The sequence below is a fragment of the Sminthopsis crassicaudata genome, chromosome X (genome assembly GCF_048593235.1).
Source record: "Sminthopsis crassicaudata isolate SCR6 chromosome X, ASM4859323v1, whole genome shotgun sequence".
Lineage (NCBI taxonomy): Eukaryota > Metazoa > Chordata > Mammalia > Dasyuromorphia > Dasyuridae > Sminthopsis > Sminthopsis crassicaudata.
Window position 1 is genome coordinate 81,162,811 of NC_133623.1, and position 18,438 is coordinate 81,181,248.

Below are 18,438 nucleotides of genomic sequence, written 5' to 3' on the forward strand. Positions count from 1 at the left end.
GCACCATAGATAAAAAAATACATCAATATCTTACACACACACACACACACACACACACACACACACACACACACACACACACACCCCAAATGGTATATCATCACTATATTTAAAGGAAAATTTAATCAAATTACAAGAAGAAATAAATAGCAAAAAGACAGTTGGAGACTTAAATGTCTCCTTTCAGACACACACACACACATACACACACTCAATAACAACAATCTAAAAAAAAATCAAAACAAAACACAGCAACAAACAAGAAAGAAGTCAAGGACCTGAATAAGTAGATATGAGAAACTTCTGAAGATTGGTGAATGGGAACATAAAGAAATACACATATGAGTGAAGCCACCTTTTGTGTATGTTTGCTTTTTCCCCTTTTGGATCTGGTTTTTCTTGTGCAGCACAAGTGTGGGAATATGTATAGAAGAACTGTAAGGGTCCTAGAAAGCTCAGACAAGCGCAACTGAGATGTAAGTGGGGCAATGGTCTCTGAGGTCCCCGGATGTGATTGGAGTTGAGTACTTAGGGACTTCCTTCATGGGTGGGACCTCCAGACATGGCGGGAACCTAGATCTCGGTTGGAAATCTTAGTCAAGTTCAGGATGTAACCATCATCGATTAGCTTGTCTGTGACCTCATAGACCCTATATAAACTCTGGGCAGGAAGAACACTTTCTCTCTTACCATCTAGAGCTTGGCCTGGAGGAGCAAGTACTGAGATAGGTGCAGGAGGTCATAGAGTAGCTGTGAACCATGTAAATAAAGTCTAAGCTTGTTCCCCAAAACTCTCAGGTGCTCTGTTGTGCTTTAAAACTGCTTCCCTATGGAAAGGGGCCTGTATGTGCCAAAATGTTTGTGGCAGCTCTTTTCGTAGTGGCTGGAAACTGTAAGATGAATGGATGTCCATCAGTTGGAGAATGGTTGGGTAAATTATGGTATATGAAGGTTATGGAATATTATTGCTCTGTAAGAAATGACCAGCAGGAGGAATACAGAGAGGCTTGGAGAGACTTAAATCAACTGATGCTGAGTGAAATGAATAGAACCAGAAGATCGCTGTACACGTCAATGCTGTATGAGGATGTATCCTGATGGAAGTGGAAATCTTCAACATAAAGAAGATCCAACTCACTTCCAGTGGATCAATGATGGACAGAAATAACTACGCCCAGAGAAGGAACACTGGGAAGTGAATGTAAATTGTTAGCACTACTGTCTATCTACCCAGGTTACTTATACCTTCGGAATCCAATACTTAACGTCTAATAAGAAAATTGGATTTACACACATATATTGTATCTAGGTTATACTGTAACACATGTAAAATGTATGGGATTGCCTGTCACGTGGGGAGGGAGTGGAGGGAGGGAGGGGATAATTTGGAAAAATGAATACAAGGGATAATGTTTAAACAAAATTACTCATGCATATATACTGTCAAAAAATTATAAATAAATAAAATTTAAAAAAATTAAAAAAAATAAACTGCAACTGAAGCATAAAAAAAACAAAAAACAAAACAAAACTACTTCCCTATGAGATAGCAGCCAGAGGATTCTGGGGACCTCAAAGCAGATAATAATCTTACCAGATCATATTTACCAGTTTCTCTCTGATAGGCCTAGGAATAAGAACCAATTGGCATTAGTTAGACGAGAAGAACTACATGTGTTTAACGAATGTTAGATTGCTTGCTGTCTGGGGGGAGAAAGTGGGGTGAGGGGAGGGAGAGGGAACACAGGGTTTTGCAGGGGTGAATGTTGAAAACTATCTTGGTATGTATTTTGAAAATAAAAAATTAAAAAAAAATAAAAATATATCCCAAAGAGATTTTAAAGAAGGGAAAGGGACCTGTATGTGCAAGAATGTTTGTGGCAGCCTTTTCTGTAGTGGCTAGAAACTGGAAACTGAGTGGATGCCCATCCACTGGAGAATGGTTGGGTAAAGTATGGCATATGAATGTTATGGAATATTATTGTTCTGTTAGAAATGACCAGCAGGATGATTTCAGAAAGGCCTGGAAAGACCTACATGAACCAATGCTGAGTGAAGTGAGCAGGACCAGGAGATCATTATACACTTCAACAACAATACTGTATGTATTCTGATGGATGTGGCCCTCTTCAACAATGAGATGAACCAAATCAGCTCCAATAGAGCAGTAATGAACTGAACCAGCTACACCCAACGAAAGAACTCTGGGAATTAACTATGAACCACTACCTAGAATTCCCAATCCCTCTATTTTTGTCCACCTGCATTTTGGATTTCCTTCCCAGGCTAATTGTACACTGTTTCAAAGTCCGATTCCTTTTGTACAGCAAAATAACTTTGAACATGTATGCATATAATGTATTTAATTTATACTTTAACATATGTAACATGTATGGGTCAACCTGCAATTTGGGGGAATGGGTGAGGGGAAGGAGGGGAAAATTTGGAACAGAAGGCTTGGCAATTGTCAATGCTGTAAAATTACCCATGCATATATCTGGTAAATAAAAAGCCATAATAAAAAATAAAAAAAATAAAAAGCTATTAATAAAAAACTAGGTATAGAGACAGAGACTGAACTTAAAGTTTTTTTAAATATGGGTAACCTCAAGATGAGGAAACTCCCTCTTAGAAAGTACACAAAGCACTAAAAGGTCAAGTAACTTATGTAGAAATAAATTATTAAAAATTATTTTGCTCAATTATACATCAATAAAATTGATAACAAATGAAATGTGAATATTTTAAAAATATAAATCATCTACATTAAATAAACAAAAATAGAGAATTTAAATAACTCAATCTCAGAAAAAAACCTAAACAAGCCATAAAGAGGAAAAATAGATTTACAAACAAATTCTATCAAGCATTTCATATTATTAATTTGTTTGCCAAAATAGGAAATCTAAACTCCGACTTCTTTGACACATATATAGTCCTGGTACCTAAATTAATATGGAAGGAAACCTATAGACCATTATTGCCAATGAATATCAATATAAAAATATTGAATAAAATACTAGTAAAGAGGCTAAAACATATTAAAAAGACTATACATTATAACCACATTGGATTTACACCAGAAATGCAGGGCTGCTTCATTATTAGGAAAACTACTAGATCATGTTAATAAAAACAATACAAGTCATGATACTATTAATAGAAGCTTTTGACAAAATACAAGAACTCTTTATCTGAAAAAATATGAATAAAGGAATTACTAAAGTTAATTTACTATTTTAATGCTATGCCAAACAGATTTAAGGAATACTTTATAAAACTCGATAAAATAAGAAGATTCATTGGGAAATCTAAAGATCTAGAATATTAAGGAAAATAATGAAAAAAAAAAGAATAAAAAGAGGAAATAGCACTTTCAGATCTTAAACTATATTATAAATCAGTAATTATCAAAGACTAGATAGACAAGGGAGAATCAGAAAAAGCCTGAATTTGATAAGCTTGGAAGCAAATTACTTTGTTGGGTTTCTAAAATTCATTTTATAATAATAACTTTTGTTTTGACAGTACATATGCATGGGTAATTGTTTACAACATTATCCTTTGCACTCTCTTCTGTTCTGACTTTTCCCTTCCCTCCCTCCACCCCCTCCCCTAGATGGCAGGCAGTCTTATACATGTTAAATATGTTATAGTATATCCTAGATACAATCTATGTGTGCAGAACCGAATTTTTGTTGTTGTTGTTGTTGTTGTTGCAAAGAATTAGATTCAGAAGGTAAAAATAACCTGGGAAGAAAAACAAAAATGCAAGTAGTCCACATTCCTTTCCCGGTGTTCCTTCTCTGGGTGTAGCTGATTCTGTCCGTCATCGATCAATTGGAACTGAGTTAGATGAAGCAAATTTGGAAAGAACTCCCTGTCGGCTAAAACTACTGGGAAAACTGCAAAGCAGGTTGGCCAAAATGAGCCTTAGACCAACTTTAGAGCAAATAGCATGTTTCCTACTCAATTCACACTAAGTATTGATCTGAACGCTCAAGAGTGACAACAAAGATGATGAGAAGCAGACCATATGCCTGCCACAACCATGGCCAAGAGAGAGATTGGGTCACCAAAAAAGGACAAAGGCAAAACAAAAGAATGAAGATAATTCCAATTACATGAGACTCAAGAATTAGAAACAAGCAAAATGAATGCATCTAGGACAGGGAGAGGAGTAGCCAAAAAGGAAAAGAGTTTGTATCAAATTTCTCAGATAAGGGTTTGTTATCCAAGATATTGACAACTCACATGCACATGCTAACATCTATACATATATGATACATACACACATATAAGTACATAACCCGTGTGTTATATGTGTGCATATATGCTGTTATTCAATAATTTTTCAGTCATGTTGGACTCTTCATGACCCCATTTAGGCTTTTCTTGGCACAGTATGCATATGTATGCATCTACCCACACAAATATGTATAACATACACATATATGAGTATGTATGTTGTTCCAAATCCCTAAAAAGAAGAGCAATGTAAATCCAAACCACTTGAAAGTTTTCATTCATGGCCAGCAAACTGGTCAGCAGTATGGCAATAGTTCATCTGGGAGGCATGGCAGAAATACAGCACACTAATACATTATTGGTAGAGCTATGATGTGATAAAACCATGTGCAAAAAAAATAGTAGAATTGTCTATATCGTTTGACCCAGAGATTCAATTATTAATCATATCCCTCAAGGAGGCCATGAATAAAAAGAAAGTCTTTATGTATATCTACAATGTTAGAGCAGCACTTTTGGTGATGTCAATGAATTGGAAACAAAGCATATGCCCATAGAATGGGGAATGGCTCAATAGACTGTGGTCCATGAATGTAATAGACTGTAACTATGCTGTAAGAAATGATGTCTGTGATAGATACTGAAAAGCCTAGAAAGAGCTACATGAACTGATGCAGAGGGAAGCCAGCAGAATCAAGAAGACAAGCTACACAATGACTACGACAATGTCAATTCAAAGAACAATCCAGAAATAAACTACAGAATGATCAAAAATGAACGTCAGGAAATCAAAGAATAAGTTTGGCCCCAAAGATGAGATGAGGTTACATAACAGAATAAGGGAAAATAATGTAAAGTTTGTAGGGGGTCACAGTCAGTGGGGAAACTCTGGGTGAGGTATAAGACCCTTCAGCCCGAATGGAACCTGCTGACAATGTCTGGTTGGGCTTCCCATCTCCCCTGAGGGATCTCGGCCTTCCTGAGAAGTCAGGGGGCAATGACAACCTGTGTTGAGACTGAAGCAGAGGGATAGTGATACCAGGTGGCAAACTACATACAATAGCAAGTTGCTCATGTGGTCCAACTTGTGCAGTATATATTGGGCGCATGCCCATTGTTTTGTTACATAAGGGTATGAGGGTATAAAAAAGGGAAAGTTCTTGGAATAAACAGACTCCATTTTCCCACCATCCTCAGGAGTTCCGTCTTATCACTTCTCCACTAGGACTGTATATTTAATCATCCCAGTGTGGGGGCTCTAGAAAGCAGGACACAAAAGTTTCCTCTAAAATAACAAAAGTCAAGAGAAATCATTTAAAAAGTACAGAACAAAATGTTCTGCGATATCTGCCAAGGGTAGAGAAGAAGGTCGTCACCAATGGAGGGAAGGGGCAACCACACTTCTTCCTTCTGTTCATTGTCTTCCAGGCATTTCTTTGTTCTTTCTGATTTTCTATCACTATCATTAGCCTTCCCACCTCTTCCCTTCAACTTCTTCCTCCCCTAACTGGCCATGTCACAAAGTGCACATGTTCACTCTGCTTCTGAGTCTCATAGGCTTCACTCTGGTTCCTCTGCACACAGTTCTGGCCTTGCTTTGATCAGAACTGTTTGTCTTTTTGATGTCATTGTCTGTGGATCAATGGTTCTTGGGATTCTGTTCACTTTATTCTGCCTCAATTCATACGTCTTCCAAGGTTTTTCTGAATCCATCCCTTTCTTCATTTCTTACCGCCCAGGAATATCCATTAATTCAGAAACATAAAAGGTACTGAATATGTACTTTTAAAAAATTATTTAGACATGCAAGCTCACAGAGAGCCATGTCAGCCAGCAAGATAATTATATTAATTGATGGTCAGTTTTGGAAAGAAGATACTTTAGCTGGAAGAACTGTGGAGGATGTGGGACTATGAGTCCTTATCATTCCCCATGATTCATAATTGCCCTATCTGTTGTCTGTTTAATTGTTTTTCTTTGTTACAAGGCAAGTCTCACTGTTGTCAAGAAGAAAGGGAATAGTATAAAGGGCAGCTCTATGTCTACGTCAACAGGGAAAAATAGACAGGATGAGGGCTTCCAGGCAAATGATGGATGGTTGACACCATTGCAAAAAGCAGGGGAGGGAATCACCAACAGGTGAAAATAAAGGCCAGGCTTAGGCTGAGCCAGCATCATCAAAATGACAGCACTTCTTAAATAAGTTTCCTCATTCCATGCCATGACAATTAAATTATCAAAGAATTACTTGACAGAGGCATCCAACATGGAACCATACAGATTAAAATTTAGCTGGGAAATATTTCACCAGGGAAATAAAATACAATAAAACCTATGTAACATTACATTTTAAAACTAAGCCAATATATGGCCCCCATTTCTGCTTGAGTTTGACAACAAAGCAGTAATAGAATTCCTCAGGAGGAACAAAAGGTCAAGAATATCAGATGAAATAATGAAAAAAAAATGAAAAGGAAGGGAATTTAGCAGAATCAGATCTCAAACCACGCTAGAAAGCTCTAACTGTTAAAAAAAATTTAGAAGGAAACAGAGAGAATGATGGATGATGCAGAACATAAAATAAACTTAAAGACCTTGGCTCCTGGGAGGGGGAGAGGTCTCACTACCTGACAAAATCTGCTACCTCTAGAGCTATATGAAAACATGTTCCAACTCACTAATAACTAGAGAACTACAAATCAACACAACTCTGAGGCCTATTTCATACCCATCAAATTAGTAAAGATAAAAAATAAAAATTAGTAAAGATTAGTAAAAAAGAATAACAAATGTTGGAGGGGCTGTGTCCATATCAGATGGACTATGAACTACTCCAGCAAAATAATTTGCTGCTGTGCCTTCCCAATTACTAAATTGTGAATACTTTTTGACTCAGTAATATCACTTCCATTTCTAAAGCCCAAAGAAGTTTTTTAAAAAAAATAAGGAAAAGGATCTATTTGTACCAAAAATTATTTATGGCAGCTCTTTCTGTGGTGGCAAAAAGCGAGAAATTGAGGAGAATGCCCATCAATTAGGCTAAACAAGTTGAGGTACATGGCTGTGATGGAATATTATCGGGCTATGGTAAAGAGAAGGTTTCAGAAAAGCTTGGGAAGATGTGTATGAATTTATGCAAAATAAAGTGGGAAGAACCAAGAGAACAATTTCCACCACAGCAATAATACTGTAAAGAGAATCAACCTTAAAAGACTTAAGGACTCTGATCAATACAATGACTAAGCACAATTCCAAACTAATATAGAAAGAAGTGAGCAGAAACAAAAGAATAACTTCTAGAGTACTTAAAATACTGTCAAAACAAACGATTATTAAAGACTGATCAACATGATGACTTCCAGAGCACTAATGGTGGGCAACAGCTCACCTTCTCCCAAAGAAATGAAGGGCTCAAAGAACAGACAAGAACAGCCATTTGTGGGTGTGGCTAAGGTGGGGATTTGTTTTTTCTTGACTCTGCTTCTAGGATACAAGATTCTATACGGCTTTCCATTTTAGTGAACAGAGGGAGGTGGGGAGGAGGAAGAGAAATACTTTATGACTTAAGAAAAAATGCCCACCTGAAGGTCCCTGATGTGATGAGAGCAGCTCAGTTTTGCACAATGGTGTAATTGATACCAATGGACTAATTAAATATACTAATGAAGATAGCAGAATGAGTGTTCCTTCTTGTCCAAACAGGAGTACATCCCAGAAGCACCCAAACCATGAACACTGAGAAATCCAATGAAGAAAGGAAGCCCTTTCCTTTTCCAAAGTTAAGTATCTTTTACTATATCTATTCTCCCCAGGTACTCTGTTGATGCTGGCACACAATTGACTTCACAACCTTGACTCAGATGCCCCTTCTCCAAACTCCTACATACCTGGGATCCAGAGACAGGAGCAAAAGGGTTAGTGGTCCTTAGGCCTGGCTGTGCATAAATTAAGGGCTGGGAAGTCACGAGGGGGACGGCTCCCAGGGGCGTCTGTACCTGTGAGTTGAAAAGGACAAAAAGAAAACGTGAAACAGTAGGGGGGAGAAAGGTGAGGTGAACAGTTCTCCCAATAAAATATACAATGTCAAGAAAAGCAACAGCACATCTCCCACAAACCACATGCTGTAGACCAAGCTGGAAGACATACGAAGCAAGCCAAATAGCCCATATTCGAAACTTAAGAAGAAACAACAAAAAAGAAGGCACCACCAGCTCGTTTGTAACGATCAAATGAGACGATACTCATAAAGCACTTTGCAAATCTTCAAATGCTTAATAAAGGCTGGCTATCATTAGTATTGTCTTTGCATCCTCAATAGGTGGCATACAGCCCAGCCCAGAATGGCTGTTTACTAAATGCTGATTAAATCGAACCCCAATGTCCTGGGGTTGCTGTAACTGTGAAGCCCCAGCTAAAGAAACAGGAGCAAGTCATGGTTCTCTTGCTCTCACAAGCATCCAGTACTTCTGGGCTGCCATCTTGAATTCCTCCCTTTTGGCTCCTCTAACTAAGCAATCCTCCGGGTACCCCCCCAATGCAGTTCGGAGTACAAGATCCCCAAAGTCACAAACAACCAAGAGTGAAAAAGCAGGTAAGGAGAAACAAAGCACCATAGTAGATCAGAAATCTTTGTAAAAGATGCACCAGACTGGCCAAGTCATTTTTCTCTTATCTGCACATGGCTTGTCTTCATAGTAGCTATTCCTAAGCAAAGGCCCCCAGGCCGCTCTGCCTAAGGGTCTTCTCTCATGGCTGGCTTTCTCTGACATCCATCTACTTTGTCTACTTTTTTCTTGGTGGGCCATAGTTTCTTTACTAATGCTACTTACTGATTTAGCTCATTACTAAAGATGAAAAAACCAGTCTCCACTTCCAGTTGTGGCCCTTGAGAGGCAGCAGGGAACCAAGGTTTGTCCTTTGCCTCTGAGGCCCTGACACCGAACAGAGCCTGCTTTTCCAAGTATCCAGCTGAGAGCACAGGCCACAAAAACAATCAGCCTAGATATGCTAACCCTCCTCTCTCTTTTTGCATGATAAAAAGAAAGGTTTATTAAATGAACAGATTGTACACAGTCATTTTGGCATGAAGTGAGAAAATGGAAAGGGATTATTTAGAGGAAAGGTCAAGGAGTGTTTAAATTCCTCCTATCTCAGAGGCCGAAACCTCTACCAAGGCCTTCCCGACACAGTATTCACCACCATTAGGACTCAGGGGAAGGGACGTCCCAGGCCCCTTGATTTTCCAGTGTTGTCGTGACTCCCATAATGTCAATAATGGATCTCAGTTCTACTTCTCTCATACTCAGGCTACAGGGCTTCTTACCATGCCATATACAGGCAGCTGATGGGTGGGCATTGGATAGGACATGGGGACAGGCATCTGAAATAATAACAATAAAAAAAGATTATAGCATTATATACAATTCACTCGATTAGCACTAATGAAGTTAAAGGAAATGAAAAATTTTTCTAGAATATTTCTTTTTTCAGGGGAGGGGGAAGCCTAGAACTGTGATTTCATTAGTGGACAGAACTTCCAGTAGGAAAATGATCTCTACTGTTGCAGTGTGATACCTCATATGCAACTTCTAGACTTAGAGGCCTGATCAGATGCCTGTGGCCAGAGTTAGGAATAGAAGGACTCGAGCGCAGACCTTCTTGGTTCTCTCAACTATCTGGGTGCCTACCAATAGAGATCACATTTCTTTTTCTTTTAAGGTACTAAATATTTATTGATTTTGGTTACCAATGAATTAATTGATGCCATAGCATCTTAAATGTCTAATTATATCTTTTTTTTAATGTTAAACATGTTAAAAATGTGTTAAATCCAATATATGTATACATATTTATAATTATGGTACAGCACAAGAAAAATCAGATCAAAAGGGAAAAAATGAGAAACAAAACAAAATGCAAGCAAACAACAACAAAAAAGAGTGAAAATGCCGCATTGTGATTCACCCTCAGTTCCCACTGTCCTTTATCTGGGGTGTAGATGGCTCTCTTCATCGCAAGATCATTGGAACTGGCCTGGATCATCTCACTGTCAAAAAGAGCCATATCCATAAGAATTGGTCTTCATATGGATCTTTTGTGGCTGTGTACAGTGATCTCCTGGTTCTCCTCATTTCACTTAGCACCAGTTCATGTAAGTTAGAGATCACATTTCTTTTTTTTTTTTTTCTTATAGCTTTTTATTGACAAATCATATGCGTGGGCAATTTTTCAGCACTGACCCTTGTAAAACCTTCTGTTCCAACTTTTCCCCTCCTTCCTCCCACCCCCCTCCCGTAGATGGCAGGTCGTCCAATACATGTTAAATATGTTAAAATATATGTTAAATCTAATATATGTATCCATATTTATACAGTTAGATCACATTTCTAAGAAGACTTAAACATCCGGGTTCATAGGAATCAAGATATTCTGCCACAATTCCACTCCTTGTTTCAATTCTGTTTAAGAAAACCAGGCCCAAAACACTTTCTTCTATGTCAACCGTCATCACTTCTGAGAACTGCTCGCTCCGTTCTGGACTCATTCTAGCTGATAAGGCAGAGCTGGCTCTGTCTGTGGTCTGCTCCCACTGTTTCCAGTTCTATTGTTTGGGCCTAAACTCCTTAAAAATCTGAACTTTATAGCAGACTGAATAACGATCAAGAAATCCATTGAGAAATCATTCTACGTGACTTCTTCCACCCTGAAACTAATCAAAAAACTCCACAGGCAATAGAAAGAACTACCAACAAAACCAGCCCCAATGCAGACAAGTGCATGAGCAGCCCTCCAGTGACCTGAAAAAGGCCAAACCGTGTCAAAGGCTACAGGTCTTGTGTGTCAGGAATATATCAGGGGACATGGGGGAGGGGAGAAAAAGCTCCTACCTCTTTTTACAGGGAAACCTCTTTCATCTGGACTTTGCAAAAGATCCTCCATAACACTAGTGGTAGAGATATAGCTTCCTGTTTCACTTAAGATACATATATTAGTATACATAACATATATAATATAAAAGATATGTATGTGTATATATATATATGTGTGTGTATATATATCTCACATGCATATGGTATCCCTCAAGTGGGAATTCACAGTAAGGTCCTCAAGAAGCAACAACAGCCGCCAGAATGAGGTGGTTCAACCCCACACAGGCCAGACACCCGGGAGCCAAGGCCCCTTCTGTCCTGAGAAGCCACAGGAAAAGACCCCTGAAGACTCAATGCTGCAAATCTCAAAGATCTAATGGGACCTAAGAGGCCCAAGAGATGAGCTGAGCATCCCAAATAAAAGCATAGCAGGGGATGCTAAAACCTGACTCTGGCATGAGGTACCAGTTCAGGGCTTATAGGAGTGAACTAAAGAAGAAATCGCCCAAATCTACAGCCATCCCCCAAAGGAGATAATAAGGCTATTCCAGCTATAAGCAGACTCAAAGTGGAAAAAACATTTTTTCCACAAGGACTACATGAATACCTAGAAGAAATGAAGCAAGAGATTAAAAATGAAATAAAAGTTCTGGAGAATAAGTAGCTTAGAAGAGAAAGTAATCGACTTCACACAAGTAACGGACTTCCCCAAATCCATACTAAATCAATAGAAACTAACGGTTCCATGGGGATAGCAAGACAAAGTAAAACAAAATCAAAAGCTAAGCTGATATAAAAATGCACCTGATCTGGAACACAGGTCAAGGAGAGATCACTTAAGAATCTTTGGACTTCTTGAAAACCATGATTAAAAACAAACCTCCTGGATGCTGAATTCTAAGAAATAAAAAATGGAAACGGTCCAGATCTATTAGAACAGAAAGCAAAGCGAAGCTGGAAAGAATCCACTGACCCTCTCCTGAAAGAAAACACACAAAGAAAAGTCCTCAAAAAAAATGACATGGCCCAAATTCAAAGCTCCCAAGTCAAAGAAAAAAATACTGTAAACACCAAGAAAGAAGCAGTTCAAATACTTAGGAGCAACAAGCTAGATCACACAAGACCTGGCAGGTTCTACTATAAACAAGAGGAGATCTCAGACAAAAGATACGGACTTACAGCAAAGAGTGATTTATCTATAAAACTGAATCTGATGTGTTGATATTGACAGGGGAAAATGAATCTTTAATAGAACAGAGGACTTTAAATAATTTTTTTATGAAAAAACTAGAATTGAGTAGAAACTTTGAAATACAAACCAAACAAATCCAGAGAAATCTAGAAAAGTAAATTTATTTGAGTGATTGGAAGGGGCTGTATGATGAAGTAGCGTTAATGCTCTATTGGTGGTGGAGGGGATTATGGGGTGAAATGTGAAAAGAAGTGTTTCGAACCTTAATGTCTTCAGACACATTTGAGGAAGTTAAATAAGAAAAACAGTGCATGTGGGAGCAATCGGTTCTGTTCTGATGGTTGGGAGAGGGGGAAAAAGAGAGAGAAGTGAAAAGAACCAGGAGAATAATATACACAGTAACAGCAAGACTGCGTCATGAAGAACTTTGAATGACAGACCTTCTCAGCAATCCAATGATCCAAGACAATCCCAAAGGACTAATGACAAGCAGACTATCCACCTTCAGAGAAACAACTGCTATTCTTTGAATACAGATCTAAACAGGCTATTTTTCTTTTTTCTTTTGTGTCTTCTTGTACAAAAGGACTGCTATGGAAATGCTTTACATAATTTACACATATAATTTATATCTGATTGCTTACCATCTCGAGGAGGAGGAAGGGAGAAAGGCATAGAACTTGCAATTCAAAACTTGAAATAAAAATGTGAAAAATTGTCTTTCATGATCTACATAGTTTCTTTCCCCTGTATCCTAATGCATGGGAGGAACAAGTAAAATCAAACAACTGAAAACCAAAACAAGCATGTGTATGTGTGGGGAGCAGCTATTACCACTTGTGGAACAGAAGAGATGGAGGCAGGATTCCACGTGGTCGATGTGCTTGTCTTCACCTGCCAGTTTGTTCCACCCGTCATTTTCTTTTCAGGAGGCTGATTCCACTGGATGTCAGATCTAAAATGAGACACATAAGTGAGCCTTTTCACATAGTGGCCCTCATCACAATGAGAAGATGAACTGAGAAGCCAAGCAGTTAGCTATATGAAGCATTTGGGCATGCTAGGCCCTAAGTAAGATGCCACATATAGTTAACAAAGACTATATATGTGTGTACACACACACACACACACACACACACACACACACACACACACACACCCCTCTGTTGAAATTTCTCCTCATCTGTCAGGTCCTTTAAAATCATTTCTCACCTGCTGGCCCAGCTCAGCGCATCAGAATTTGCTGCTTATTCAGCATGGCACTAGCCTCTGCCTATCGGAATCCTCCTCATCTCCCAAGCCTCAGCTCAGGTATCACTCTCGGCAAGTCTCTCTGATCTACCTTGTTGGACAGTGTTCTGGCCCTTCCCTCAAGGGGTCCTAGAACCCTCAGGCCAGATCTCTCTTTGGCCCCGTCATCCCCCCACCATTTATTTACTTACCAGTTTGCGTATCCTATATTCCAACCAAAAAAATGGTACTAGTTCCTCAAGGCCAGGGGCTGCTGGATCCTTAACACAGTCCCTTTCCCAGAGTTGGTACTTAAATGCTTGCGTTCTTGAACTGGTCCAGTGTCTCTCTAACCCAGGAGATAGTCTCTGGGAACTGCTCTGCCTATACCTATCACCACTCACCCAAAGCCTGCTTCCAAAGAAAGATGTCCTGCCATGACAGCAGCCCCTGAGCTTGCAACCAGGGTACCATCAGCCCCTTCCTTTTTCCAGGGAGAGAACCTGCTTCACAACAGCCTCCCAGCAGTCATTTCCACAAATATCGCTAGAGCTAGAACACCTGAGGAGCTATGTGACCTTGACCTGACTCTGAAATATCATTTCTTGATAGTTTCATTAAGTGAAGACTCTATGCCATCAGTGGCATCAAATTTTGTGATCTCTATCACTCATTCACAGCCCAAGGTCCCATAATTTGGCCACTCTGCTTGATTGAACCCCGGTCCAGCCCAGCCTAGCCAAGGCCTGGGAAGCACCCTCCTCAACCCCCCAGCATCATCTCTGGGACCAAAGTGCTCCTTGTATTGGGGTTTTACTTAACATCACATGTTTGTGAAGCCCGTGTCAGGTATGCCATACCAGTGTCTAGGTCCCTCGGGAGAGGGGAGACTGTCCCCCTCCTCCGGGCTAGCTCATTCATGGACTTAGCATGGGAGCATAGGGAGCTCAGAGAGAGGACAATGGGGGAGGGACTGTGTAGGTGGATGATGGAAGGGGGAAAGCTGGGTTGCCCAAAGCCCATGCGATGATAGGGGCGGTCAGGCTGGGACAAATCACAGACTCCTGGCCAACCGAGCCAAGAATGAGGCTCAAGGGAGTTTGGCTACAAAATCACAAGAACCCTGCAAGATTATTGTGAAATGATGTTGTTTGGGAGCAATGGTATATAGGATATGGGTAAATGAATGGTGGATAGATTGGTGGTGACTGGATGGTGGGTGGGTGGGTGATGGTGACTGGATGGTGGGTGGGTGATGGTGACTGGATGGTGGGTGGGTGGGTGGATGGTGAATGGATAGTGGGTGGGTGGATGGATGGTGGGTGGGTGGATGGTGACTGGATGGGTAGGTGGATGATGGGTGGGTGGGTGGGTGGATGGTGGGTGGATGTTTGGAAAAGCTTCACTGGAAGAACACTGGTTTGGGAGGTGGCAGCACTGGGTTCAAGTTCCAGCTGGGATCCACCTCTTGGCCTTTATGGGTCTTACATGAAGCCCTCCCCTATGAGGCCCTTTAAACTGTAGATTGATGGTTATTGGATCATTAAGCGCTCTTCACCTGTGATAAGTTTGAACCTTTCAGATGCCGTCCCACAATCCCAACTGCCTACATCACTCCATTTTAACTCCTGGGCAGGCAGCCCTGCTCATGGTAATGTCTTAGAACTAAGCTGAAGACTTTTAATAAGTGATTTTCTGGGACTAAACTTGTAACAAGCTTTAAGTTCTTTCATTTGGGCCTCTTCTCCAACACTGGACTAGTAGCAACCCTTTAAAAAAACAACAACAACTTACTTTTTGGGGCTTGTTCCAAAGTCGAGATCTGTTTTAACAAAACAAAAGAAAATATATCACTTTTCTTTAAAGTGCAAGAAGGTGCCACAATGGGCAGCCACCGAGCATTAGGCGTGGAGAAGGAAAACCTGAGTTCAAGTCCAGCCTCAGAAACTTTCTAGCTATGTGACCCTGGCCAAGTCACTTCACTTCTGTCTGCCTCAGTTTCCTCATCTATAAAAGGAAAATCATAATAGCACCTCCTTCCCTGGGTTGTTGTGAGAACCAAATGAGATTTATAAGTGCTTAAGATAGTGCCTGACGCCTCCTGGGGGTTATGAAAATAGGTTTAAATTTAAATGGTGAACTGAGCACTTACTTCCCATAAGGTTGGCAAGGGAGGTGTCCAAGTCGTTCCCAAGGATCGAGCCACTCTGCTGACTGAGGGTAGCCTCCCTCTGTTCTGGAGCAGTTGATGATGACGGGGTGGCAGCACTATCTAAGTCCAGACCTGAAAGCAGACAAGAATCAGAAGCAGACCTGGCAGAGTTTGTCTTAAGACAGTGGAGCTGGACTCAGCTCTCTGCTCTGGCTGGGGGAGCCTCATCTTCTTGGCTCGTTGGGGGGCGGGGTACAGACTTGCCTGGCAGACATGATTTCCAACCCTTTAAAAACAGGTCCATGAACAGCCATTTGTTACTAGTTGGTAAGCCAAAGACTTTCTGGGTTTCTGTCTTAAGGGTTTTTTTTATTTTTCAAGCTAATATTTTTATAATCCTAAATGGATGATGTCACTTGAGCTTCACAACAACTCTGGGAGGAAGCAGATGAGGAAACTGAGGCAAACAGCTGAAGTGACCTGACTAGGGTCCTATAACTAAGCAATATAGAAATCACTCCATGATTGCAAAAGTCTACTACTAATAAATAGTCTGGGAGCTGTCTCAAAGCATACTGGGAAGGAATTTAAGGTCCTGAGGTATTTATGTTGGTGTCCATATTTTTCTATGTTTATGAATTATTGGCCCTAAAGCAGCTCTCCCGACAAGGATTAGATAATTGGCTGCATCCAGACACTAGAGTCTAAATATACCTTGTGAGCAAGCGTCGAGATCATATTCCACCCCCTTCCCCCATCCCTGCTCTTTATTGCTCATGTCCAGAAACCACAAAGAAAGGAAGGGGGACCACAGATGCCTCAGACAACATTGGGCTGCCACCTGAGCTGAGCATCTCGAGTGTAAGAACACCCAAAATGCCTTGCTGCACAGGGTACCACCGTCCTCCCAAGATACCCCCGGGATAGCACATGGGCCTCTGTCAGGATACCCCCTGGATGGCACAAAGGCCTCTGAGATTGGGATTCTGGTCATCACCTCAGACCCAATAAAATGTCACGTCTTGTTGATTTCACTTCCAATCTCTCCTCTCATCCTTCGTCTGTCTGCTTCCATGAGCATCTCTTTTTGCTTCTAATCTGACCCTTCTCCAACACATACTCCATGGAGCTGCCAAAGTGATGTTCTTACAGTCCGTCACCAGGTCACTCCTTCCCAGGAAGCCTCCGTGGCTCCCTAATGTCTTGAAAATCAAATTCCTCTCCTTAGCGTCTAAAGCCCTTCACAATCTAGCCTCAATTCCCACCCTGATTTCACAGTACTCCTCCTCATGGTGCCCATGGCCATTTCCTACTCCAATCAGAACGGCCTGACTGCTATTTCGATATATATTCCCCATCTACCACTTGCAGGCCTTTGCAATGGCCGGATCCCCCATGCTGGAAATGCTCTCTCTCCTCACTTCTACCACTGCCATCCTATAAGCCCTAGGGCTTAGAGCCTGTGTTTTGCAAGGTCTTTCTAGCAGAGCTTCCTATCTCTCCTCATCCTTTTATTTCGCTGTCAGAAATCCTTCTCAGCAAAGGTCACTGCCTGTCTGTTTCCAAAGTGCAGTCTGCTTAAGTAAGGACTCCCAGACTCCCAGGCCTGGCTTTGAAAGCTGCCGCTCATGGGTTCCATCCCTGGTCTCCTTTCCAGCTCATTTTCCTACACCTCTGTTTCATGGACTCCCTGGCCCTGGCATGTGCCTGCCAACAGCCCCTCCAACCTCCTTCCTCTTCGCCTGTTGAATTCCCACCCATCCTTTAAAGCTCAACTTGATAGGCCCACCCACTTCATACATTCAATTGCCCACAAGACTGAGAGCCCAGCGTGGGAGGCAGGGGTCTCATCTCATTTCTTATGGCCTGAAACAACAGGAAACATACAGAAAACTCTCGCCTTTAAGAATAGCAGGTTATCAGCCATCGTGATAGGGATGGGGCCTGTGATCTTATTGGTTTAAGAACTTCTAGAGGGGGAAATCCCTCCTTCCAATGAAGGTGCAATTTCTAGTCTGAATTAGGGCTGCCTCAGCCCAGCTTCTTAAACTAGGGGTCACAACCCCATACGGGGTTGTACAGCTGAATGTGGCGGTCACAAAATTCTGATTCGTTATCAGTAAACGTTTGATTTATAAGCCTCGTTTATATACCTATATACCTGGGATTATATAAGCATTTCTTGGGCAAAAAGAGGTCATAAGTAAAAGAAGTTCAAAAGTCCATGCTTAGAGTGATTGTCACCCCACACATGGGTGTTCATTGTGTGTCACCCCACAGTGTGTTCATGTATACATGTGCGTGTGGTCGTATGTGTGTATGTGTGTGTATTAGAGGAGGTCTTCCTGGCCTCCAGCCCAGCTTTCTGTCTCCTATATGATGTTACCTCTATCATTAATGAAGCTGTAAAAGTCCATATATACACACACACACACACACAAAAAAAAATCAGAAGGAGGGGCAGCTAGGTGGCGCAGTGGATAGAGCACCAGCCCTGAATTCAGGAGGACCCGAGTTCAAATCTAGTCTCAGACACTTAACACTTCCTAGCTGTGTGACCCTGGGCAAGTCACTTAACCCCAGCCTCAGAAAAAAGAAATATGAAAAAATCAGAAGGGACCCCAAATGGGGAGATTTTGCTCCTATAGTGTTTTATTTATGATATATTTTCAAATTATTTTTAAAAATATGTTATATTTGGAGACATAAGAAAAATGTGGGTTTGGGGTTCAAGACCTGGTTCTGAT

The 18,438-nt window shown here is 40.8% G+C and overlaps 1 protein-coding gene across 1 annotated transcript in view; it reads right to left on the reverse strand.

Annotated features, from left to right (window-relative positions):
- Positions 1-18,438, reverse strand: part of LOC141548519 (phosphatidylinositol-binding clathrin assembly protein-like) — a 42,377-nt gene that overhangs the window by 2,772 nt on the left and 21,167 nt on the right. Inside the window, exons 15-19 of the mRNA XM_074277469.1 lie at positions 15,692-15,823; positions 15,334-15,361; positions 13,144-13,264; positions 9,572-9,628; positions 8,136-8,243 (exon numbers count right to left, since the gene is read on the reverse strand). Coding sequence (XP_074133570.1) covers positions 8,136-8,243; positions 9,572-9,628; positions 13,144-13,264; positions 15,334-15,361; positions 15,692-15,823 — 446 coding nt within the window. The remainder of the gene's footprint in view (positions 1-8,135; positions 8,244-9,571; positions 9,629-13,143; positions 13,265-15,333; positions 15,362-15,691; positions 15,824-18,438) is intronic.